At 35.7% G+C, this 27,543-nt stretch overlaps 1 protein-coding gene across 1 annotated transcript in view; it reads left to right on the top strand.

The window, feature by feature from the left end:
- LOC105570110 (gastrula zinc finger protein xFG20-1-like) overlaps positions 1–27,543 on the top strand; it is a 35,244-nt gene that overhangs the window by 3,842 nt on the left and 3,859 nt on the right. Inside the window, exons 3-4 of the mRNA XM_012027075.1 lie at positions 1,095–1,324; positions 14,243–14,665. Of these exons, the coding sequence (XP_011882465.1) occupies positions 1,095–1,324; positions 14,243–14,665 (653 nt within the window). The remainder of the gene's footprint in view (positions 1–1,094; positions 1,325–14,242; positions 14,666–27,543) is intronic.

The following is a 27,543-nucleotide window of genomic DNA, read 5'->3' as shown; positions in this document are numbered from 1 at the left end:
TTCCGGAGAGATCCGAAAAATGCGGCCACGTCAGCAAAAAGTCCGTCGACCCGATATACAGTACTCGCGCGATACATTGATAACGTACGACTGCAAGCCACGGAGTCAGTATCAACGCTAAAGTCGCTCTTAGGACAGCCCTGAATCCTCAGAGGCTGTCTTCGTAGGCGAACCAGAACTTCACCTCTTTCAGGCCAGACCAGCGGCTACGCGGTAAATTTTTATATTATGCAATAACGGCGGGTGCGAGTGACAGGTTGGAGAGCGAAAGTGAGCAAAGGTTGAAAATCTCATCGCTAACTCACACCGCTTGTCATCTCGACTCATTCCGCAATCTGTTTTCGATCGCCAATTATTACACTTGTTTCTCGTTTTGGAGCAGTTTATTTCAACGCGACTTGATTATAACAATGTCAAAACGCGAGTGAAACAAATCCCTGTAATATAATTGCTTTACTGAAACCGGATTTAAAAGGAGTCTTGTGAATGGCAAAATGGCTCTTCCAAAGTTTTCGCTTATCCTGTTCGGATCTACTCGTTCGTCGTTGCATTGGACATACGCGATTAATCCAGTGAGACATTTATTAGGGATTCTTTTTAATATATTTAGAAAGTATCTAAAAAGATATATTAAAATTTTTTTAGTAAAAATTTTATAATTATTTATGAAACTTGCAGGCAGGTGTTTATAAAATTTTATTGAGTTTATTTTGGGATATTTAGAGTAAAACTTACGTGTATCATTAAGAGAAACTTATGGCAAAATTTATTACAAAATTTATTGTGAAATTATTTTTTTGGTGTATAGTATATTTATATATATGTATAAAATATTTATTACGGAGAGATATATATTTCGTAAGTTATTTAAAAAAAATTCTCGCGAAAGTGTTTTTATAATAATTTATCCACACACATTTGATTTCCCCGACTCTAATCATTTCGTGGTGTTTCGGATGAACGTTTTCGCAACGAAATTATATTATTAAAATTGAAAAGAACGCGCGAATATATACTATATTTTATTATATATTAAGTTAACGTATTCATGTACCGTTAAATGTAACATTAGTCACTCGTACTACTAATTTTAGATCTAGGAATTATTCTAAAAGTGACAGAGAAACGAGAAAAACCGCATTAAACGGCCTGAAAGTGGTGAAGAAGTTTCCACAGTCTTGTCCAGGCAAGACAGCCATTTACACTATATTCCTCGCAGCGATGCAACCACAAGTAAACACAGTATTAGGCACGGATTCGCGCGGATTGTCCCCCGCATTTCGTTATGCTTCCTACATACATACTCGACCATACCCGCATGCTAGTAAGGAGAGATAGAGAGACAGACAGAGAGAGGTATTTCCATGTACGTACCCACACGTATATGCCTACACGCAAACTCGCGCGTGGGCGCGCGAATACGCGTGCACGCGCATCCGAACATGCATATACATACATATACACACGTATATATTTATATACATACATATAGATATATTGTATTGCCCACACTACCGCGAGGTATTCCTACAGCATTGTGATCGCCAGACTGCCAGATACACAAACGTAGATTCCTATATGATGCATTTAAGAGTATATATATTTATATTATGTAAAGCGTATGATTAACTCCTTTTAATTAAGCGTCCTCGTTAAGGCCCCTCGCGTATTCTTTCACACACACACGAGTCTTTATTTTCTCCTCTATCGCATTTCGATCGCGCGCGATCGGGTCGACGGGCATGACGAACGGCCGTGTACCGAGTACGGTACCGCAATTCCTTGCAACATTCGAGACGATCCTATAAATGCTAATAGAGCATCTCAATAGTAAATTCAATTCCTTTTTTGTTTTCGATAAAAGTGATGAATGCTTATTTTTTAATATCTATACTTTTCTTCCTCGTTAATTCGACAGCGATATTTCACAAATTTAAAAATAATTCCCTTTCCTCATTACTTTTTTAAATTTACGTGATAGAACCATCTTTCACAATTCGATTATATGCAGATTATAGGCAAATACTAGGCTTTGTTGATTGATTACATAATTTATTAAATCGCATGTAACTTGTGACATTTTACGAAAGAATTGATTACCAAGTAAATTAGTGAAAGCCAGTCCTTTTCAGCTTTTACTCTCAAACGGTCTGTTAAAGTTTGATTTTTTTTTAGATAAAAATTCTTAGTCGATCATTTAATTGAAATTGGATCAACCGATCCTTACGAATGCGTAATTTGTATTACCAATTAATCCGCAACGTCGATCAAATTGATTTCAATTCAGGTCGGCACGTGAAACTGTAATACCCCTCTTTACTTTTCGCTTCGTTTGTTTTATTTGTTTCATACAAAAATCGCGCTGTATGTTAAAAATAAAAATCAACAGGGCTTAGCGCTGGACATACGACGAGAGTACGGGCTCTTCTGCTCGGTGTAATCTGCAATATAATGAAATATCGGGTGTTCGAACAGACTCAGGTATGCGTGCTCGGATGCTATCTGGCACCAGGTCCCGTATTCCTACGCCACGCCAAATACGCGCGCCACGGCCGCCCGACTTTCCATACTGTAGACAATATTTATGAGACAAGCTAAACTATACTACTACTACTATTATTACTATTACTACTATTACTCGTAACTCATGTATACAGTTAAGTATGCGCGACGGCTGAACGCGAGCGAAGCGATAGATTTAGTTTCCCTTTTTCTTGTTGGGCGTGCGAGCGATCGCGCGCTCCTCAGCGAGTGGCGCTCGCGATCGATCTTGAAAGAAAGTCGTGACGGAGTCTCGATCCCCAGTCAAGCGGCGGAATTTCACCTCCCTTAGGTGGTCCCGTCCCACGAAATTTCCCGGATTACTTGAGAGCGCGAGGGCAGACCTCGCATGAAATGAAACTGTAACTTACTTATACGAACATCGTGGGCGTTAATATTTCTAGGACTTCATGTGTGAGTACATAAAAAAAAAGAGATTTATGTAATACTCGGAGCAACACGTTTTCATGCATTTTCAAAATAACTATATGTGCGAATTGTGATTCAGATAAGTCAAGTAAGTTTTGTTTTCCATTATACTGTCTCAAAATGCAGCTTATTTAAAGTTTACGAAAATATCCTTGCATATTGCTGACCATTCGAAAAATTCATAAATTTCAGACCTATAAGATGTATTAAGATATGTTGCTCTATGACGCGAAATATTTTACACGAATTGGAACTTTCCTTTAACGTACAAACAACACGAGTTACAGTCCTTGCACTCTCCCTATTTCAAACGGAGGAATCCTTATAGACAATAATACGCATCCAGGAAACGCATAGTGCTTTAAATTCTCGACGAAGTTTCTTAATAATCCAACTTCGAATATCAATTATTAAAGAGATGAGACGAGACATCTTTCATTTTTGAAAGTATATACATAGTAATAAATTTAACAAATTTAAAGTTGATCGAAATTCATTCTAAGAGATGTCATGGATAAAATATTTTCGACAAAAGCGTACGGAAACGTTGTTACATATCGTATAGTTCATCGTCTAATTCAATCTGTTTTCAATGTTCAATCTGCCTGATTCAACCGTAATTATTGACTAATCACTTAACAGAGAAACATTTCCAATTAAACAAGTATATTATTGAAAGCATGTATATGACTTTCGCGATACTGTTTTGTTTAACGAAAAAAAAAGATTAGAATGATTCGCAATTTCTTTTTCGACTTCGATATTTAGTAGGCAGAGTATTTAAAATTAATATTTTTGGACGATGTCGTATGAAAACGAAAAAAACTTTGACTTGACTTCCTGGATGACATCAGCTCCATAGTTTGGAGCCAGATCGTAGGCCAGAAGGACTCGTCTTCCGTCCAAGTGCAATAACTACTGATAATCTATCCTTTCGGTCCCGCGCTACTAGAACCACCGCGATCCGCGTGGTCTCTTTGCAAATAATCGGCGATAGTTTCGCTTCCCAGACTTCGTCCGGTCGATCGATAGTGGCCGCACGCTGATGCGTATCATATAGTAAGCGAACAAAAGATTAAGGCATCAGAAAAGAAAAATAGAAAGGGAGAAAGAGACATATAAGAGAGGGAGATCTCACTAAGGGAAAGGGAAAAGGTGTGAGAATGAAGCGATTTTGATCGGGGGTGCCCGACATTCACTCGTTCGCCGATTGCCGGGTGTTAATGAGAAAGGAAGATCTAATGCCGAAAATCGTTAATGGACGCGAGGCGCATTATACGGGAACGGGAACGGGTATAATGTTGATGGTGACGACGAAGAGAGAAAGGAAGGGAGAGATGTGGTCGACGATGATGACGTTACGTAAGCAGTTAAAGAGAGCGGTGACATGGTAGACGATAAAGTTAATCGATAAATATGATTATGGATCGATGATACATAGTTATTGAATGATAATTGATAATACTACTGCCTCACGAGGCCTTGATGAATGGCGGCGGTCGAGAGAAGTACGATTAAGAAGGTTGAAACTGGCTATAAAGCGACACACCGTGCTCGGGACAGTGTCTCGTGAGGGTAATGCCAACGGACCGCCGTCATCGACGGAGATTATTAGATTATTAGGAATATAAGAGTACTATTAGGTAGGTCCTAGCTCTTAACGACTCTTTTTTCTATGTTTTTTCTAAGAGGAAAGGAAGGAAGCGCGCGCCTAGAGCGTTTTTCTTTTCCCGCGAGAATTTGTGGTCGCGCCGATCCGAAGAGATGTGTAGAGAGTGTAAAGGATATAAATAGAGAAGATAGATCGAAGGCAAGAATGAGAGTGCCAGCGAAAAGAATTATCGTGTGGACAACAACGAAAGTGATACTTATAGTGATAAAATCGGGAGTAGTAAGATATCGTTCGGTAAAAATAATGGGGGGAAAACACATGGATTAGGAAAATACATGGAGAATAAGAAACTTGCAGATAGCGATGCGACGGTTACTTCTGTGTGAAATCGATATTGTTTTTATCGCTTGGCTAATCGAGGACATTTTTTTTCTCAATGAAACAACTAAATCGGCGGATTTCAGGAAAAATCGCGAATCGTGAACCGTGTGCCTTATTATTACATTAATTAAACTTTACGGCAAACGCACTGAAATTATACCTTTTTTGGAAATATGTAAAGTCAAACAAAAGATAGATGAATATTTTTCTATATACAGTTGAAGAAATTTACTTGAAAGGGAGACTATATTTTTCTCATTTTGACAAATTAAATTTTGTATACATTTAAGTTTGAATTCCACTTTTGGATACGAAGGAAATAGCGAAATAAAAACAAAATTTAAAGTATGTTAGAACGAAACAATTCTCTTTAAGATCTTTAATCGGATTTATCTAATTGATCCTAAAATACACAAGATATAATAATCTATGATTCCGCCGATTTGACCAATTTGACCAGTTTGATGAGATTCATGAATTCTTACGAAAACGATCAGATCTACTGAAAGTTATGAAGATGAAGAGACGTTACGTTTATGCATTTCTTTACTTTCTATTGATAAGTCGCTTGTTATCGTAAATGCTGTGCCAAGTTTCTATAAGTTGCTTCTAGGAGCCGAGCCTATTTCTTTACTTGTTGATCGAGAATTCACCGATCCATGGATAGTGTTATTATTTCAGCTTATAACTAAATAAAAATATTCTTTTGTTTATATCTTTTTAGCTTAGCAGAAAAGCATATTTTCTTTGCTGATAAACAGTCTGAAATTATTGATTGAATTATGGTCTTTTGACTCGTTTTTTAAATTCGAAATCTAAAAGATAAATTCATCAATGGTTTTTCTATATAAAAAATTAATTGTTTATATATGAACATGTGTGCGTGTGCGCGCGCGCGCGTGTGTGTGTGCAATTAATATTAGAATCAGAACGGTTCTTGAATAAATATCTTTAATTCATGTGAGATAAATCTGTTATCAACTGCATGCATTGTTATTGTCAGGTAACATTCTCATAACGGAGAAATTAATACTCTATACCATGTGATCGGAGCTTTAAGGAAATAATATTAATAACGTTACAGGCTCGTAACATATTTTCCCTCGCTAATTGGATTTAATTTGGATTTAAGTGAATTATTACACATTAATGAATAGAATAAGAAGAGAACGTTAGAGACAAGGAATATGTGATGGATATTGATCGAACCGCGGATATTCTTCCTTCGTTGTATTCTTTCAAGATATTCGACTCGTTTTCTCTTCGTTCGATACGTCTGCACGCACTTACGGCGGCTTGCACACTCTCGCTTAGCTTTGTTCAAAATTTCAGCAGAAAGGAAAAGAAAGTAAACGAATAAAAAAGAGAAGCAACGAGAGCGACGGCAACGACGACGACGATGTGATGAAGGAAGAGGCGTAAAGACGGCGCGACCGTGTCGCGCTGATGATATTTGTAATTCATTATACATGTGCCTTTGAAACGATTCAAAATGCGTGAAACACAAAAAGAAAACGGAGAAAGAACGGAGAAAGAACAGAGATGGAAAGCGAATGAGGATTAGAGATAATGTTGGTGGAAAAGGGTACGGATCTTTATAATCGTCCGAGTGATTTGCCATCGCGAAAACCGCAACGATAACAAAGACGACGCAGAGCGTCTACGCGAAATCATTCGGCTGGCTGTCGCGATTATAGATCACAGCGAGTCATACAGATAGGGATATGTCAAAGAGTAATGGATAATAAAACAAGAGAAAGAAGAAATGAGACCGACTACAAAACTGTCGCGTGAAACGCGTAGATTCGCGTATCCGCCACGTCGAAAAACATTGAGAAAAGAAAAAAAAATAAAGACGAGAAGAAAAAATTGAGAACGTGACCATACGAGAGAGAACGAGCGTAAGGGTGGATAAAAGATAAAATTTCGTAGATTTGAAATATAAGTAAGCAAAAATATTATATGTATACATATATAGATATATATACACAAGAGTATGTAGGTGAAGCGTCTTAAATGCTTTTTACGAATCGGTCTTTGTGTTATTTACACAGCTTTTAATCAGGTCTAACTCGAGTCTTGCGCGTAATAATTGGGCTTATTAATCTCTTTCTAATTAGGTTTTATATATTGCGATTTACGGCGTTCGCGCCCGCGGCGACGCGCCATGCGAAGCGAGGAATTCCTTGCGTTTAGATACGTACGTAATTTTTTTTTCTTTTTCCTTTTTGGTGTCGGTTTGGGAGATTGGGAAAAACTCTAACCGAAGCGAAGAAACAGTTGCAAAAGAATCGACTAGGATATCGTGGTGAAGCTTAAGAGAAAACAAGACGAAACGCAATCACAGCTGGTTTACTTTGACATATCTTTTTCTGCCCTCAAAGGCACGTAATTGAAAATGACGCGATGCTTGAGAAACATTACGACATTTGATTATTATCGCTTCTTGATATAAAAGAAAAGTAGTTGATTGTATACACGAATTTGTACGCTTTAATATTTAAAATTTCTTTCCGACGCGATATATTAAAATAAAACAAAAAGAAGTAAACTTCCCTACTTCTTTCAGACATTAATATCATATATATTGCTTTTACCGAAAAAAATGACGAATATATTAATTTTCCTAAAATTGTTTTATAAAATATGTTTTGCATTTGCCTACTTTTGAGATATTACTATAATTTCAAACATATACTATATGTTTATTTATTATAGTATACGTTATTAAATATATATTATGCTATATTATATATTATACAAAAAAATTCTAATTTCATAATTAATTTTTATTCAACATTACAAATTCTAACTTACATTTTTAGAATTGTTTTACATATTGCATGCCTTAATTGCAAAGCTTTTCGTTAATTGAAAATATTTCGGTGCCTGTTATTGTAAATATATTTAAAAAAAATTAATGCATTTTTGGTAGGGAAGCGATAATAATCATATGTCACGTCAAAAGTGTGCAATGACTCGATTTCTTAACGTACGTGATTATTCGACAATATACACCTATTACAACTTGAAACTAGAACAACTTGTATTATTCTCTGCCTTGGAATAGATATTATATAATATTACATTGTACGCTTGTCGCTCGATTTCAAGCAACAGAATGGCATTGGTTGTTCCAGATTCGTCTTGACATGGCTCGATTTTGTTTTTAATTTAAATTACTCGATCGTACATCAGACCGTTATAAATTTAATTATCATACCATGCTATTCGACCGCAGGAAATTTTACGCTATTTGTGACGATTTATGAGATGTGCTACGTGTGATATTTAGATGCTAAATTTCTTTCCAGGTCGATCGTCCGCACGGCACAAAAATTCGCGATTTTAGAATAAAAATACGGTTCGGTGTTGTATAGATAACAAAAGATTTATTTTTTTCTGGTATTAAACGCGGCGCGTTTATCGTTAAAAATTTATTTAACAATGCGTTTATCGAAAGTTACATGTATTATTACGTAGAATATTATAAGATTATCTTTAGGACGTAAGAATTTCCGATTTGGTAGTGCCTGAAGCAGACGATCGGCCGCCCTTTTTTGTGTATTGCACTTTTTGTGGGAGAACAAAAATTTTCTTTGGGATGAAGAGTGGGTGGGAAAAAATTGGGGGGGGGGGTGAAGCGAAGGATGAAAAAAAGAGATTTATATACGTGATGAAGTATAATATGAGACATGAGAAGTGTTACACGCATGCCATCCAGGTATTTAGAAAGTACAGTGCTTTATTTTTTTTAAAAAGAAAGAGACAGAGAAGTATATTATTCTAATTGCGGGAAAGAGAAAATTTATGAGCGTCACGCATTCACGTTTCTCAAACTACGCGGACAGATGCTGGTTTACCCATTGCGAAATGGGCGCGATTGAGTGAAAGTATCCGACGAACGAAAATTTAAGCCTTTAGAACGGCAAATAACAAAATTTTCAATTGCACATCGCAGTCCAGTGGACCTCTCGATATATCCCGAATGGCAAAACAGAAATTGGAAATCGTACCCTTTAACTTTAACTGAACTAAATAAATTTTTGTTAAAGAAAAATTCAGTTTAATTTGTGAAACAGTCTATCGTTAAAATGTTATCTGCTGATGATGAAACATCGCATTTTTTCTCTCCAGTAAGCATATTGAGGTGAATTCTCTTTTGCATACTGCTCATATCTTGACTCTATTCGATGTTGACGAAAAACGTTATTGGAACACTCGTGAAAAAGGCAGCTAATTTATAAATCTCCCTATTTGTCATTCTAAGGGTAAATAAAAGCGATGGACTTTGATTATTTTGATAAAAACGGTCATGAAGCTTTGTCGTATTTTTGGTCGTATTACTTTTGGTGTGTCTGTTGTTACGTTTAATTTGAGGACGAGAATGAATGACACTGAATGAATGAGAGAGATATAGAAAGAGATATAAGAGATAAGGAAGAAAGCGAGAGAAGAAATAGCAAACACGATAAGATTCTATTCTAAAAATCTATATATGATAGATATATATTATATATCGGAAAAACACAGATGTATTTACTAAGAGCTTTTGCGATGGCAGAGGAAAGGATGTAAAGCGAGCCAGTTAGTTCCCAAGTGATAGAAAAGGATCCAGTGGATTTTCCAATGAATGAAGCTTTCAAGTACGAGCTTAACGAACGTAGAATTACGGATTTTATGCCGTTAGCGTGAACAATGTAATTGCAAAACTGACCGTACGGGCTTGCTATTGTTGTTAGACGGAAATTGATGCCGTTGGACTCGCATCGGTCGGGAACTACGTGGCTCGAATGGAGTGCAAGAATTGTCGGAGAAGCGAATTTCGTGGCCCTGCGATCGAGAATAGACGTTCTTCGGCGATCGGGTTCGGCGTTTAGATCTTAAGGCGTTAGTGTAGGCATAAAGAAGTTTATTTTAAAAAAATTATAGACGGGCATGTTTGAAACTTGCGTCGGCACGCAATGTTGAAGAGTGACTCGCCTGCAATGATTCGTTCGTCGTTTCTGTGTGACAGAAGACGAGGCGATGATTTTGGCGGGTCTCTTTCATTGATAAGAAAAACAGCTTTCGTTTTTATTATATGTTTTTCTCGCAATCTATTAATACCGTATTTATATTGCCGCTGGTAGAATATCCCGCGCGCGGAAGGACGCTCGAATTGCGAATTCGAACACCGGATAGAAACTTGTCAAGCGTGCAAAGCCACCGCTCTGCGGTTCTTTTCTTAATCTAGTCGAAATTGATAAATTAATGTTCACGCGACAAAATGGACGGTAAACGATTTGGTAAATCACTTTTGTCATTGATTGAGCGCATTAATATATTGTAGAAATATGCTCGTCCATATTGTCTTTACATCAGCTTTAAGATGTGTTAGAAACGCAATTTGAAGAAAAAAAGTCTATCCGGTCTTCGCGAGAAGCATGAATATTAAATGAGACATTGCATAATCCTTTCAATCTTTTTCCGTCATCATTGACGACTCGTCTTCGCAGGGCAACCAATTCGCTGTAACGTACTATTGCGTTAAGAAGAGAATAATGTGCTGCAATTAGATCGTTAATCAGTCTGAAAGTGTGTTACATCTATGTAAGAAGAAAGAGAGAGAGAGAGAGAGCGAGAAAGTGTCGTGTGAATGAGAGGGAAACATGCAAGGGTGCAACGATGATGGAAAGTGAACGACATGAGAATTAATTGTGACTATAGTTCAACCCATCGCAGAACCCCCTTAAGCGATTATGCGAGAATCGAATACGAGTGAAGAGAAGGGAATGATCGCGGGAAAATAAGCGAATAGCTATAGGAAATTGCGAAACAAGAGCAAATAGCGCGTACGAGGGAGAGACGAGCAAGTCGAGACAAGTAGGTTTTGAACCGAGAGAGCCTTGTGTTAAGTGCCTTCAAAAGTACGACTTAGATTTTAGGCTATAGAAGAAACGAAATAAAAGAGGCGCTGGGCGCGTCCAGCTGTAAACGGATTTTTACGGTATTATTCGATCGGGTGTCGCTAATTTGTGTGCAAGATTCCAACACGCGACGAAGTTACTCGACGTATCGATCTTCAAAAACAAAGGGATATAATAAAGTTTCGACTCTGTTCTGTCCTTTCTTAATTGCGTCAATAAGAATTACTTGATTGCGTGTTTTCTCACACAACTTCTTCTCGTTCCATTTTCGTAAAGCAGTGCCTGAGGATTCATTTTAACAACGATAATTTTTTAAAGAGGAAGATATAAGGGCTGAAGATTTTCTCGACGAGTAGCTTCATCGGCCGAAATCTCCGGCGACGTCCCGCGTACATCTCGAGACCAGTGATATTTTTTTAGAAATTATTTATTTACGCCGAAGAAAGCGGAATTTAATCTCAACCACTCGCCTTTATACTGCCAATATATGTATATCCGCTAGAACGTACCTTCGTTCGATCCATTTTACACGATCAACCATGCCCCCCGCGTGACATTTTTTCTTCGACAACCGCAATATATGTGTGTGATTTGCATTTTAATTTACGTTAGTTCCGTATTTATTTCCACATAGAGATCATGTTTCTTACGCATCTTTATTGTTCTTATAACGTTAATTTCTCTGAGACACGAGTATGCGACACTTTCCTCGGGTTCCTTTGCACTTTGACCCTTTTTTTTCGTTCGTCTTTAATTGACAGTACAATTATCTGTAATAAATAATAGCGAAGTCTAAATCGTGTCACGAGCGCGCGATTTGAGCACCGAGTGCGGAACGTCACTTCGATCCGCGTCCGAAAGCTCCGTCATTTTCGCTTCGCTTCGATCGAAGACGATCGAACGATAATTCGCAATATACCGACTTATTGTGCGTACAACGTACAAGATCATCCGCAAATAGTATCATGAACGCCTTTACTTTTTAAGAGGACCCACGACGGACGTCCCGCACTCGAATTTAAGTACGATACTCTTTAGTACAAGCACAGTACTCGACTGTACAGAAATAGAAGGAAGAGCGAAAAAGGGAAGAGAGAATGAGAGAAAGATAGAGCGAATGAGCGAGAGTGTGAAGAAGTGAGAGAAAGAGAGTGAGTGAAAGAGAAGCGCGTAAAAGTAGACACAATTACAACTTCCGCTCAGCGCCTCGAACGCAAAACATACTTGTAATCGTAACTTCTTTGTCGCCATGTATTTGCCAACGAACGAATGATTTATTAATTATTATTTTTCCTTTTGCCTTCATTTTATAATTAATATTATTTAGAGAGCAACAATTATTAACGACTACGCTATGATGATAATGATAATCTTTCTAGATACTTTTTTGCTTGTTCTCTTGCGACAAATTCACAGCGACACACACACACACACACACACACACACAGAGACGTACACACATATGCATGCGCATCACGTGCATATACATACAACACGAGATATGAACATCTGTAAATACATGTACGAAGATCACCCATTTGCGGTAAGATAACGTGATTTAGCAAGAGTGCGAACTTCATCGTCGTGTCGCCGTTTATTGGCGTTCGTTTGTAAGAATCACGTAAGAATAGTCGCTTGCTTAAGGAACTTACGGGGAACGCTGGGTCGGTCTCGAACTCGCGTCGGAGCTCACGTCTCTCGTTTTCGCATGATTTCCAAAGAAATCAATCAGAAGAGACCCGTGTCGTGAGGGGAGACGAGATCCCGCGTTGGTCGCGACAAACCGAACGTTCAAGTTCTGTTCTTTCTATTACAGTACTTCCTTTCCGTTTTATTCTTTTTGTATACACATATCATCTTTTGGACCTTTCGAACATTCCAAAACGCTTGTTTCCCTCTTTTTTTTTTGTCAATTTGTAGAGCGCCTTGTATTCAATTTAGAGCAAAATAAAGTCTAGAAAGGCAATATCCCAGCCGCGTTTTCTACACTCCCATAATTCTTATTTCTTACAGATCGACGGTTTTGTCTCGAGTAAAGTGATAGGCGAGCAGGCAATAACGAAGCGTAGTCTCTTTCAGGAACTTTACATTAAGTGAGATTCGAAACGATTTCGCGTACGGGCAAATAATTTTGTATCGGTGATATTGGACATTCAAATATATTTGTCATTACTAATTTGTTCAATTAAATAGAGTAAACGGTCTGTCTCAGTAATGAAACATTCAATCGATGACGTATGTGACTTAGCAGTTCTCCTTTAAAGAAGAATGGAAAAGATTTATCGTTCATAATTAAAAAGAAATTATCTCGATTTGTAATACTTGAACCCGTGTTTTCTTATCTCTTTAACTTGCAAGTATTACTGCAGAGTCAGTTATATTCGACAATTTTCAAAATCTCTGTATTTTATTTTAAAGTAAAAGTGTTAAAGTAGATAAAGACAAAAAGTACTTTTACAGCATATCTACGAGAATGGCACGAGGTTATAATTCGGAGTCTTCTTCGAGGACAAACACTGGGTCTCTTTGGAATTTAATTACTGTTTCCGCATACTGACTAGTTGAATTTTTTTGCAGGTGCTGCAATCAATGGCGTAAATCTCCGCGCGGAAGAAGATTCATGAAGTTTCGTCACTCGACGAAGGACAAGAACACATAGAGAAAATGTAATTATTAAAAATAAAGAGCTGCAAATTAATTCACGAACATTTAATAGCCTGAATCCCGATACTTCCAGCCCGATGTTGAGTACATTTTATTTAAAGCTGACAAAATTAATTATGAGTTTCAGAGAGTGAGCAATCACTTAAGTGATGTCGAAGGGACCCGGCAAGGCAGGGGCACATAAAAAAAGGCCTACCGATTTGCCATTAATCTAGAATCTCTCCAGTACAGTGTGATAAGATAGCAGTGGCAGGATTTTAGCTTTGCATCTTGATGAAAAGGAATATTTTAGAGTCATGTAGCTCCCAGAAAGATAACCCAATGTTTGCTGATTCTAAAACCTATCATTCCGATGTAAAGTTACTATTCGAAGCTGATTTCACAAAGGATCACGACTCACACATCACACACCATATCAACCAGGGACTTTCTCGACTAGACGTTCGCGAGAAGGTCCCGGAATGAGTAGATAATTATTGTCGAGAGTCGTTCCTATCCCTCGATCCCGTTTCCCGACGCCACATGCTCGTTGTTGCTAAGCTTGAGATCTTGAATGTCTTTTTTTTGTTGGCATGGCCCGCGCCGTTGTAAAGAGTACAGTAACCGCCGCGTGGTCCCCGCCTGAACGGGGGGCACCGCGCGTGTAGAGCCAACAGGTCACAATAACTAATCGTACCGTCGACACGTCTGCTTGCGTCTTTTACAGGTTTCTTCGCCGGCCTCGGTTGGACCGGTGAGGGCTCGCGGCGCGTTTCGAGGAGCGCGAACTCCGCGACGACGACGTCGTCGTCGACGGTTGCGAGCGACGTGCCGGCACCGCTGACACCGCAGCGTCGTCCTCGGCTGCACTGTCCGTCGCGGCACACGGCCAGCCGCAACAATAATCACCCGAGCATCAGCAGCAGTGGCGGCCTGATGCATCACGATCGCCGGCACAACTGCTCGAGATGCGGTAAGAGCTACAAGAACGCGTACATCCTGAAGCGACACTTGCAGTACGAGTGCGGCAAGGCGCCGTCCTTCAGCTGCCCGCATTGCGCCTTCAGCTCCAAATATGAGCGCAATCTCAAGGCGCACATCAATCACCGGCATGTCGATCTACAGCCGGCGCTGTCCGGCATCGTCGTCGGTCAGCGAGAAACGCGTCATCAACACAGCAGGGAGTGACTCGTCAGAGTCTGCGAGGTCGCGATGTAAAACGAGAACGGTATTTTTTATAGGATCTGAAATCGGTTGCGGTCGCAATTCGCGGCACGAGGGATACATGGCCAAAGTCCGAGTGTCAAATTTACGTCGGGCATATATCGACGACTAATTGGTCGGATATTCGCGAGATGACCACGAGAAGTTTGCGATATTTAGAGATGATTGCGAAGAATAGCAAATTTCTCGTGCGAGTATCTGAAGGATACCTTCACGTTTCGTCAACACTGGGTCCCCAGTGGATTCAGAGATATCAGCATTTTTATTTTATTTTTCAAAAGTACGCTGGTAGAAAATAATCCGCGAATGTTTTATTTGTGCAACCCGAAAAGAATATTTGGAAGATATTTTTTTTATTCGAATTTTTCATTTATTTTCTCTTTTTATTTTTCGTCTTGTCCATTTTTTATTGCCACGTTTTATTTCATCGAGCTTATCCGTTGTGTAACAAATACAAAAGTACGTATAGTACAATTCGCACCCACATCCATTAATTAGCATAATCGTGCTTAGTTGTACGATAAATTGAGCTTCCGTAAGCATGCTGGTCAAGTTTTTGTTAAGTTAATTTTAAACTGTGACATTAGTCACATTCTTACAGCCAAAGTGAGTGCCAAAAAAGTAATTTTTAATTAAGTCCTCTGAATTATGCTCTCTTTTATTTATTGCCAGTCTTGTCACGTTTTATTTTCCCGAGCTTATTGCTTGTAATGGAGATTTTACTATGCGTGGTACTCTGTGTCGTGCGAGACAAGTAATTTAAAATAAGACGAATGTTTGAGAAATCTATACCAAAGGATGCGTTTTTGTCTGGAACGTTAGCGATGTGCATTACATAAGACAATATGTATTTGAACCGCTAAACTAGGATTTTAATAGTCCCTTGTTCAATGTTTATTTTCAGAATAAGATTACGGCGAAGCTTATTTGCCGCCTGTATGGTATTATATAATGAAAGGACAAGGAGAGATGAGCGTTTTATCTAAGAAAATAATAAAGTAAATGTTAAAAAAAACATTAGTGATCCGCCGATTGTGGCGCGACGTTAGTACTTGTTGGTTCCCGTTTAACGATATATAAATGGATAAAAAAGTCAAATAAGAACATTGTTGAATATTAGACAGACTTGTGAAAGTGTGCCAAAAAAGTGTGAGAAAATCGCGTTCTGTTGCATTTTTTCAAGAACTAATTCCGTCACGATTAACGAGACGAATATCTGCCGCCAAACATCGCGGGACACGAATCTCAAGTTTCCGAGCGTCTTATGCGCTCCGTACTTTTTTTTCAAATCAATCCGAAGGTAATTAAAAGCAATTAATTAAAAAAAAAGACACTTTCTTGGGACATCTTCGAGTCTTTTGCAGATGGCTAAATTGCCCAATTATTTTTATACTAATTATAAGTGATTACGAGAGTCGCTAGTGAGATCTGATTGCAAGGTGCTTTCACCTTAATCGTCAAGCAGGGCGAAATTCTCGACGCAACGAAACACCCCCGACACACGTAGATTACCGATCCCAGCTATCTAATTCAGCCTAGCTTAAGGATTGTTAATCAAGTCTAGTCAGACCAGTCTTTTCTCATTGTCTTCGGGCGATGCTCTATGAACGGTAAAGACAGAGATCTTGGTGGCAAGTATACATGCATGTACATATGCATATGTATGCATACACGTACACTTTCAGTGAGTGAATAAGTTTTCTCACAACTGAACCAATATAAACAAAACTATTGGCAGCGCTACTAATACTACTGTAAGCCTAGTTTCACCAGCGTCGCTTAACTTCATTCATTCTTTGTCCCGTCCTAACTGTTGCTTTAGAAAGGGACAAACGTGAATTAAACTGAGATTAAAGTTAAACGACGTTTGGTGAAACCGGGCCTAAATCTGTTGCTAATTATTACACTGCAGTCTAATGACGAAGTCTTAATGCTCGCAAATATTTGCAATAATTACGCAGTAAAGCAAAGACGGTACAATCCACATTTGCAATAGACAAATGTAAAGCAATCTACCCTTCCGTTAATATCCCCCGGATTATACCAAGATTTCTAATATTTGAGTGTCGAAGGTACATTTATTGTTACCGCCCGAGACAAGATTAAATAGTTCTTGTCTATCGTAGAGTTATGTGTAGATTGCGAAAAACTAATAGATGTATTTAAAAAAGTTTCCCCCCCTAGCCCAAAAATATAATCGTTGGCGACTCGACGTTTTATAACGTAAAGACAAAATTGATATCGAAAGCTATATTTAATACGTGGGAAGTTCATTAGTCGTGTTTGTTCACGTCTTTCTATCTGAATTAGAATCGTCTAGTCTAAAAAACGGCCTAAGCAGGTCACGTACATACACAAAACCTACTCCACATTATTACATTCAAGAGAATATATTTAAATCAAAAAGGTACATACATATATCGTATGTATTATATATATCATATACATATTATACGTATGACGTAATACCGATAATTTGCAATGATGTATTACGATATAAATGATAAGCCATTTACTCTACAATTGAAGAGGTGTCTTTCTTGGTCGGGATAAATAACCAATTGAATTCACTTCCGATCCATTTCAACGGAAGATTTCAGACTTTATAAGTGATATAAAGCAATTAAGTGCAATCGAGTGATTTTAATTAACAGTTATTCAATGGAAATTACGTTTCTTCATACGCAACTTGTACAATAAGTGAAACTTGCTTTCTATAAATTAGAGTAGAGTAAATTACTGTTACAGAATGAGATAATATTTTCTTAGAAGTATAGAAAGTTCGATAAATGCGAAATCATATATGAGACGAAGATTTACGTCCCCTTTTCTTTCGTCAAAACCGATGTAGTTTCTATCCTGTCTGTCATGTTAGTTAACGATGCTAGCTCATTGCATTCCGCGTATTATTCTGATAATTAATAATAGCAATATCGAACGGTTATAACTGATGGTAAATGCCGATGCAACGAGGCGAGCATCGTTTCAGAAATTGTAATCAAGAATAGTTTGCGAGAATTTTGATAAAAATAATTCGCGCGTAAGCCTAACATATGAGCTTCCTTCGAGATCCAACGAATGCGAAAAGACATAGGATCAAGGACCAAAGGATCGACAAAGAACTTTCTTCGTCTTGTTAGTCAAGGCTTGTCCCGACCAAGAACTAAGTGAACGCTATAAGACAACCTTAGGAATATTGACGATCTCGTATTTATTCTACAGATCTAGAAGATCTTTAAGTGTTACTCTCTTTCTCTCTTTCTCTCTTTCTCCCTCCCTCTCTCCCTCTCTCCCNNTCTCTCTCTCTCTCTCTCTCTCTCTCTCTCCTCTCTCCTCCTCCTCCTCCTCCTCCTCCTCCTCCTCCTCCTCTCTCTCTCTCTCTCTCTCTCTCTCTCTCTCTCTCTCTCTCTCTCTCTCTCTCTCTCACTCTCTTTCCATATTTATCTTCTTGTACCTATCTATTTTTCTCTTCGTGCTAGAACTCATAATCTCGAGCTAAGCTCTTTCCTATATCTTGATGAAGTCTCGAATAATCTCAATCTAGACGTCATATCGACGGTCGATCTGTATCTACTCGCATTGATCTATCAACTGTCTTTGAACTAACTCAATTGTCCGATATTTCACGATCACGCTCGTCCGATCGGTATTCCTGATACGAGACCTAATTGTTTGGATCATCGATTGCGACACAGCGCAATGAAAAATTCACTGAGCAAATGGTATCACGAATTTTTCGCGCGAAATATCGATCGGGATTGCTCGTGAAAAAAAAACGCGCGACTGCGGACCTCTCTAGCTTTCACGTGCTCCTCCTCGTTGACTTTGAAAATTTCGAAAGGATCTTACACGTCCGGGCGATCTTACGTTTCCGCTGACTCGTGTCGTCCTGTATTTTTCCTTTCCTCGTCTTTCTTACGAAAAATGAATTACTGATAAGGGGATTCTCGTGTGTCGTCCAAATCGACTCCATGTGCCTAAAAATGTGATCAAAACACACTGTTGTAAAATGCGACGCTCGTGCGTCGCATCGTCTAGTTTCTTGTTGTGCTGCGAGGATTCGACGATTCCCGCAGATTATCATCCTTCCGTTTTCGGAGAAAGCGAATATTCTGATATTCGGCACAAATAATTTATAGGAGCGAGCAGCAAGTTATTCGATAATATCTGTTTCAGCAATAAAATCAAAATGAAGACCACTTTTTGTCAAGAGACAACAGAAATTGTATACACACTTGACATTCGAAGGTTCAAGGAATGCTTTCTTCACTACCACAGAAACCTCTATTATTAATATTATTAATTTTGACATAATTGAATCTGCCATTTTATGGAAAAATCTATGGATCTGTGTTTATGTAATATAAACACGAGATATACATATATAATAATTTTGTTAAAAGTACAGCGACAAAATTGAAAACTATTATAAGCCTGTTTTTAAATTATTTTAATAATTAGTATGAAAGAAAATCAAGTTTACGTCTAATTATGAAATAACAGACGAAATGTTATGCGCGTTACAAAAGTACAATGTTAATCAAGAAATTGTAGTTTTTTTTTCAAAATATAGATAACGTTTTTATAATTTTTTTTTATCAATAGACGCAAACGACAAAATATTTTCCACATGTCATGTGACAGAAAAACTTTCGAGAATAAGCGGTTGCATTTATCTGTTGTAAATTTTCATATACGTATACATGCAAAATGCGATAGACGTTGTTAAATATGGTGATTAATACAGCGTAACTTCGAACCCCATACGAGATGTGAAAGCAAACGGAACGTGTCTTCCAAGTTTTCCATGTTATCGAAGCAGAGTAGAGCCGAAGTACAGCACGAGAGAGGAAAACTCTGTTTTTCGCGCGATTTTGCGACTAGATATGTGAGAGCAAAACGGGATATACAGTGACGGAAAGACTGAATATAGAAAAAAAGAAGTGGAAAGGAAAGTGCGAGGTGAGAGGTATACATTTGTTACTAACGCGTGGACAATGCGAAACGTACGTGCGATTGTCTCATCGATCTGCATTAAAACTGTCCTCTCGCATGTCGATAGAAATTTTCCATTTACAATTTCTCAAGTTTTGAAACTAAATTCTCAATATTGGCCACTTAACGATTAGTTTCTGATAATTTAAGAATCTCGCCGTTGCATTGTAAAATTTATCTATTAAAATTAAGTTGGCTTGATATTTAGTAACATCCTCACGGAGATCCAAAAATAATTACTTTTAAATGAAAAAAAAACGACAGCGATGATGACGATTGTCGTGATCCAAGACGCGTAGCAATTTAATAGCAACGATCTTGATGAGATTAATGGTAATTTCTGTCGCTCTGTGAGACGCAATCGAGAAACAAATTATAATTAAATTCGCACGCATTCGCGTTCATCTTGCGATTTTTGTGCCAATGTAAGTGAGGCCAGCATTATGCAATACTCGAGTCATCGTGCAAGCCAATGAAGAATGGCTGTACACGAGATGCCTATAGAATTATTTTGAAGTCACCTTATGAATAGATATTTAAAAAAATAAAGAAATATATATATATACATATACATATATACAGAAGTGAAAAAGCAAAGATTCTATATACATATATTATATATATACATACACGTATATGAATACACGTAGAACACATACGCAACTATATATGTAAATATGCATTATAATACATATATATACATATATATATATATATATACGTGTATGATTTTGGACACGCGGGCGAAACAAGTCCAAAGGGGCAACGCGAAACCAAAGAGATACCTCTAGTTGTTAAGGTGATCGATGATAATAATTAGTACGTAAGCGTTTTGGCTCTTCTTCTTTGTGGGAGCTCTTCCGGTTACATAACTATGAATAGAGGACAAAAAATATAACGGGAATTCCACCTAACACCACAGTATAGCGACTTTTCGCTGCGCCACTTTAATAGCATAAAGTGGATCGACGTCCACGTTGTAAATTGATTATAATTTGTGTGTTATTTGCAATTTCCCACATGTATTTTGGTTAAAGTGCGCGCCACTCGCGACATTAAATGTGCGCCTCTCTGTTAAAATATTTCAATAATTTTTGTATTCTCCGCTTCTCTTTTCTTCGCGAATTTATAATACAAGTGGTGTTATGCAGAATTAGCGTTAAAAAATGGCGATATAATATTACTGAATAAACGGCCGAGAAAAAATGCGTAATATTGTTCATTAATGTAATATATCCGAGATATATCTATGAGATTTAATAGATCTAATTAGACCATGGGTTCATTACACGACGTTTATTCAAATGTAACGTTTTTCGAATAATTGTCCAGGTTTTTCGTATGTAATATCTATGTATGTATTTTATGTTCTGAATTTATGGTTTATAATGTCGAACGCGGCCCACAAAGTATTGCCGATTTTTGCATACAACTTATTTACACGCATTATACGTATATATTCTTCTTGATTTATTTTTGTGAGCAGTTTAAATCATATATAATTATTACCAATTGTGAGTGTATCATTAATAATCGTTGTGTTAGCGAGAAATACTCGACAAATAATAAAGAAATAAATTTAATTATTCAGCCAGACAGATTTCGTTCACATGGCGTGCTAAACATTTTTATTGCCAATTTATATTTTCCCGATTATTTTCTAACTTTTACGATACCTCGTTCCTCGTGCAAGTGTAATTCGCGATTATTAAACCAAATTGATTTTACTTCATATCCACAGAGTATTCAAAATTTTCCACTTGAAATAATGATTTCAACTTCAGTTCAATTTTCTCTATTGATTTTAATTGAAATTGTACATTTTTACGGAAATATTCCTCGTATATTATAGAGTTACATTCAATGTACAAGTTTGTGTAAAATAAACACAATTTTATGCCTTCTTTTATTAGTGAAGAAATTATGAATAATTGCATAGATTTGAAATTTATATTTTATACTAAATTTCTTATGTCACAAAACTTTCCATTATAAATCCGATAAATTTTTTGAACTATACATATGTAATTTTACACATACACGCGCGCGCGTAAGGTTTGTGACAAAAAATTTGGTACAAAATAATAATTTTAAAACAAAAAATTTGCATTTATATTTATATATAATTGTTTCAATTTAGATGTAATAATAATATATAATTGTTTTACGTCATGTAAAGTAAATTACAAAAAAAATGATACGTGAAATTAACACATATATACATATATGTATGTTGCAGATAAACCGAATGTCCTTACATCAAATATCGTTTAAGAAGATATTCGTTTATCATATTAACTGATATACGAGGTTATAACTTCTTGTTCTATCATACTAACATGTTTTTGCATTTTGTATTTTCAGGTCAAATGCTACGTCATTGTGGACGTCGTCTCTGGAATGATTTTTGTTTCTTCTATCATCTACAATACGAATACCGATCGACATATTATTGTAGATATTGCTCAATTATTGTATATTGCTAAAATTGGGTGTATCGTACCGTCATGCAAAAGAAGCACATGACCATGGAACAAAGCGGGAATGATTAATAATATTCGCTATTTATCGAAATTCTTATCAAAAATTTTCTTTTCTTTCTGTCTTTGTTTATTGCGCAAATGTGAAATGTAGTATTTCGGAATGCGACTCGTACATTTCACACGTATTTCGGAATTCGTTTGTCTCAAAACTGGCATTGATAGTAATATTTCTCTTTGTTCAAAAATAAAAAAACTTTGCTATATTACACAAGGTATTTTCTTTCCCTTTAAAGCTATTAGAAAAATCAAATGTCCGTCAATTGAGGTTTCTCGTTCAATTTATATTAATAATACAGCGATGTACGAGCTACTTATATAGTATATATTTCAAATAAATCAAGTGCAATCTCATCGATTAAATTACTTCATATCGCAAGTTCACTAGCAATTCTTCAGTAATGCAGCAGCTTCCCATACATCGATCCCTCGATTTTAAAAGTAAAATCTTCGAATAATAGATTCTTTATCTCAATTATTCTGCACTTATACGATCTAATGGTTATTCTCACGCGCATGGACCTATTTGATTGTAGGCCGCCAGCGTCGTCATCATCATCATCATCATTATGATCAGGATAAAAATAAGCCCTTCAGTTGTAATCGCTGCGGCAGAAAATACAAATGGAAGACGTCTTTACATTGCCATCAAAGGGACGAATGCGGCAAGGAGCCGCAGTACAAGTGCTACTATTGCCATTACAGGACGAAAATACGGTCGAATTGGATTCGCCATGAGAAAACCCACACAAATCCTGGACGCGGGCGCAACAGCCTGAAATTTCGAGAATAAAGATTTCGAGAATATAAAAAATGGGTCCAGTTTTATAATTTTGGAAAAATTGCAATTGTATTTTAATTGTAGCAAAAAGCAACTATATAATGTATAAAGACTTAATTGTTAGAGATAGATTTTTCGTATATTATGAATGAGTAAAAAGAAGACTTTAAGTATATCCGCAATCGAAATAGCATTAGAAAATTTACAGTTCGTATAATTTTTGTATAAATTTTACGGAATTTGCATTGTTTTTGTTTAAGAAGAAATGACGATTGATTTTTGTTTTTTAATTTTTATATAAATTAGAAAAAGATTCATTTATTTTTCCACATTATGTTAGATTTTTAAAGCAAAATTTTGTTAGCAAAATTTATTTAGCTTCCTGTTATTTGTATAATCTTTATCACATTTTCACATATTTGTTAATTATCTTAATATTATACGTTTTTATGTATTTGTGTATTAGATCAACATGCAATGTTATTGTATAGATATAAAAATGAAGAAATACATTACACAACCGTAATTTTTAAAATTACCCAGAATAGATACGTAAAAATAAACAATAATTTTTATCGAAAGCATAATGAATAGAAATATTAAAATTATGAAACTCACATAATATGAAACATTAATCTTAAATGCAGGTACAGTCCGTATGTAGAGAATGTAGAAACTTAATATTTTTCGCCAAAAATTTAAATAATTATTAATTATTACAGCTATATGTACTTTCATTGCATATATGTACTCGTATATGCTATAAGTCAATCATTCTCCGACACTACAGTTTCTAGCCATTTTTTATTATTATTGTCTACTAGATTTTAATAAGCTTCTACATTTATGAATGCTGAAGATATATGTATATTCGCATATCATGATATGTTACCTCAAAATTGACACGAGTTATTTTCTTGTCACAATACTGTTAATGAGTAATTTTCAAGATAGGCTATGCATCGATTATTATGAAATCTATAATGATCGAATTATATTAAATGTCATCGTATATCTGAAAATAGTAATATTTTTTAATAACAATTTAGTAGTTAAAACGATCGTTTTACTCGTGCCGATATTCATTAAGTAATATAATTATTAACGAAACAAATAAAATCGAAGCCTCAAATTCTTAAAATACGTTTCCATTTTTAAATATGAAAAAAAATATTGCGGCATTGCAAAAGTAGTTTACATCAAACAGTACGCAAACATTTCTCGATCTAAGCCTTTTATTATATGTCCTTAAGTAAAAAGTCCTTTGGTTTGCCAAACGTGTATATTCTTTCCTGTGAATTATCAAGACTAATTTCAATCGCAAACTTTGTCGTTTAAATCCGAGTAGTTTTACTGAATAAGATCAATTGAAGATGAGATAATGGCTCAAATTCAGTTGATCTGTATAAGCATCGCGAAGTTAACGAACAGATCGTATCTGCGAATTATATCGTGCGCGTTACTCAAGTTTGAATTTTGCTTTCAGGTAGAACGGAGCGGTTGCCGCGAAACGCGCGTGCTCAAACGTCTCCCAAACCGTATCCCTGCCCTAAATGCGACAGATCCTATGGCACCAAGAGCAACTTAAATCGTCACTTACGAGAGCAATGCGACAAAAGGCTCTTTTATTTTCCCAAATAATTGTAGATTTTTAAAACAAAATTTTGTCAGTAAAAATTATTTAGCTGCCTGTTATTTGTATAATTTTATCACATTTTACTTATTTGCTGAGCATTTTAATATTATCCGTTTTTATGTATCTGTGTATTAGATCAACATGCAATGTTATTGTATAGATATAAAAATGAAAAATATATTACACAACCGTAATTTATAATATTATCCGGAATAGATACGTAAAAATAAACAATAATTTTTGTCGAAAGCATAATGAATAGAAATATTAAAATTATTAAACTCACATAATATGAAACATTAATCTAAATTCTAACAGGGACTTATGGTCAACCCAACTGGCTAGTAGCTTTATTTAAGTAGATACTACAACGTTTCGACCCTGGTTTGGGTCCTTTTCAAGTAATGTTCGAGCCCAACTATCACAGTGCTCACATGTACCGAAAATTTATAATATGACACGGTCTCTTCCGACATGACGACATACTTAGTATTACTTGAAAAGGACCCAAACCAGGGTCGAAACGTTGTAGTATCTACTTAAATAAAGCTACTAGCCAGTTGGGTTGACCATAAGTCCCTGTTAGAATTTATTCATTACTGGTGACCATAAGCAATCTTCCTAAATTAATCTAAATGTAGGTACAGTCCGTATGTAGAGAATGTAGAAACTTGATATTTTTCGCCAAAAATTTAAATAATTATTAATTATTACAGTTATATGTACTTTCATTGCATATATGTACTCATATATGCTACAAGTCAATGATTCTCCGACACCACAGTTTCAAGCCATTTTTTATTAGTATTGTCTACTAGATTTTAATAAGCTTCTATTTATGAATGCTAAATATATTATATGTATATTCGCATATCATGATATGTTACCTCAAAATTGACACGAGTTAATTTCTTGTCACAATACTGTTAATGAGTAATTTACAAGTTAGGCTATGCATCGATTAATTATTATGAAATCTATAATGATCGAGTTATATTAAATGTCATCGTATATCTGATAATAGTAATATTTTTTAATAACAATTTAGTAGTTAAAGCGATCGTGTTACTCGTGCCGATAATTATTAAATAATAAAGAGCATTATGCTAGGCCATGAAGTCAATATGTGTATCAGTTGTTGTCAAGATTTTAATTATTTATAATTTAGAAAAGAGTTTGTCACCCATAAGCGATTTTGGGAAAAAAAGGACAGCTGAATTGTACTTATATTTTCTAGGCATATCTTTTAGAAAAATAATAGAAAAAAGTTATTAGATTGTAGTATAAAATAGGTTAATATTATATATTTAAAAAATTATCTTTTGAAAAATTAAATCTAAACCAATTCATAACTGATTGATTTCAAAATTGAGATTAAAGTCTTTTTACAATAATATGTAATTTTATAAATCAAAATTTGACGTAGGACTTATAGATAGAATAGAGTCCTACTGAAACTAATAATATTAAAATAATTAAATGAATTGTTTGCGATTTGGAATAAGCAGTGTAGCCGTATAAATTGATAAAGAATGTAACATTTTAACTTATCATTATATTAATAGAGACTGTAATGTTAAGTCAAATTATAAATTGATGTCGTTGTTATTTTTTAATACAAAAATTAATGTGGTTCGGCTAAATTTCTTTCTATTATGACGATAAAAATAAAAATAAATATCTGTACGCAAATATAAAGATTTGAATAACAATATATTCGTTATTTTATTGCTTTTTTAAATGAAACATATTTATAATTATATTAATATATCTCCTTTTTATTTCATCCAGAAATTCTTAAAAGGAAGATATACGATGAAATATATGTATATTTTAAAGTTTATGAGAAATTATTAAAAGATTTTCGTAAAAATGTTTAACACAACTTAGCTCAAAACGTCTTGTTTGTAATTTTTACTTCATTTTGTATTACAAAATCGTTTTCTCACTCGAAAGTTTGCGTAATTGTTTGATTTGTCACAGGAGTATTAATTATGATTTGCATTAAAACTTGATGACTCTAATCTGTTTTTCATTTACATATTTAAAGATTAAAACAATTATTAATAACTTGCAGCAATACTTGTAACGTTGTTTTATGAATTTATGTAAATGTTTTTCTATATAAACTGAAATTTTATTTGAGTTTTTTCTATACAATTTAATTTCTGTATAGATATATCCAGACCCGATTTCTGTATGGATGCAATTTAATCATAGATTGTGGCACATGACGCATCTACGCGTGACAAAATGATCGCTACAGTGTCGTCCTTTGACATCGTACATAAGTCTTTGGTAAGTGGGAAAAAAAGCATAAAATAACCGGTCTGATCGATCGATTACTTCTTTTTCAGGTGACGTAATCCAGCGGAAATCAAGCTTGGCGCAGGATGAATTTACATCAACAAATCTGTCTGAGATGTACGAAATGAGCACGATAATGCAGTCAAACTTGAGCCCAGCTTTTATGAAAATAAAAATTAAAAATGATATTGCTAATTATGTTTTAATGAATCACACATAGCTAATTATATGTATATTTTTTTTAAGACTTGTAATTATGTAAATATACCTTTTTCTCTTATATTCTCTTTTATGTTTAAACAAATAAAAAGTTTATTGAATTGTACGCAATTATATATTGCGATCTTGTAGCAAAGTCTAGTAATATATGGTGTGGCGTTATCAAAATAAAGCATTTTCTAAATAATATGCATGTCTGAGAAATAATTTTATAAAAAGTGTGTTATTTCGATGACAATCGATGTGGTGATATTCGCCTCTTGAGATTTTTGTGTAATTATTATAAAACATGGTGAAGGATTTCATAGTTTCATAACCGCTTATTA

This window comes from Vollenhovia emeryi, unplaced genomic scaffold (genome assembly GCF_000949405.1).
Source record: "Vollenhovia emeryi isolate VEMERY1.0 unplaced genomic scaffold, V.emery_V1.0 DF939122.1, whole genome shotgun sequence".
NCBI classification, from domain to species: Eukaryota; Metazoa; Arthropoda; class Insecta; order Hymenoptera; family Formicidae; genus Vollenhovia; species Vollenhovia emeryi.
The sequence above is the reverse complement of the archived record's forward strand: the minus strand, read 5'-3'. Positions and strand labels throughout refer to the sequence as shown.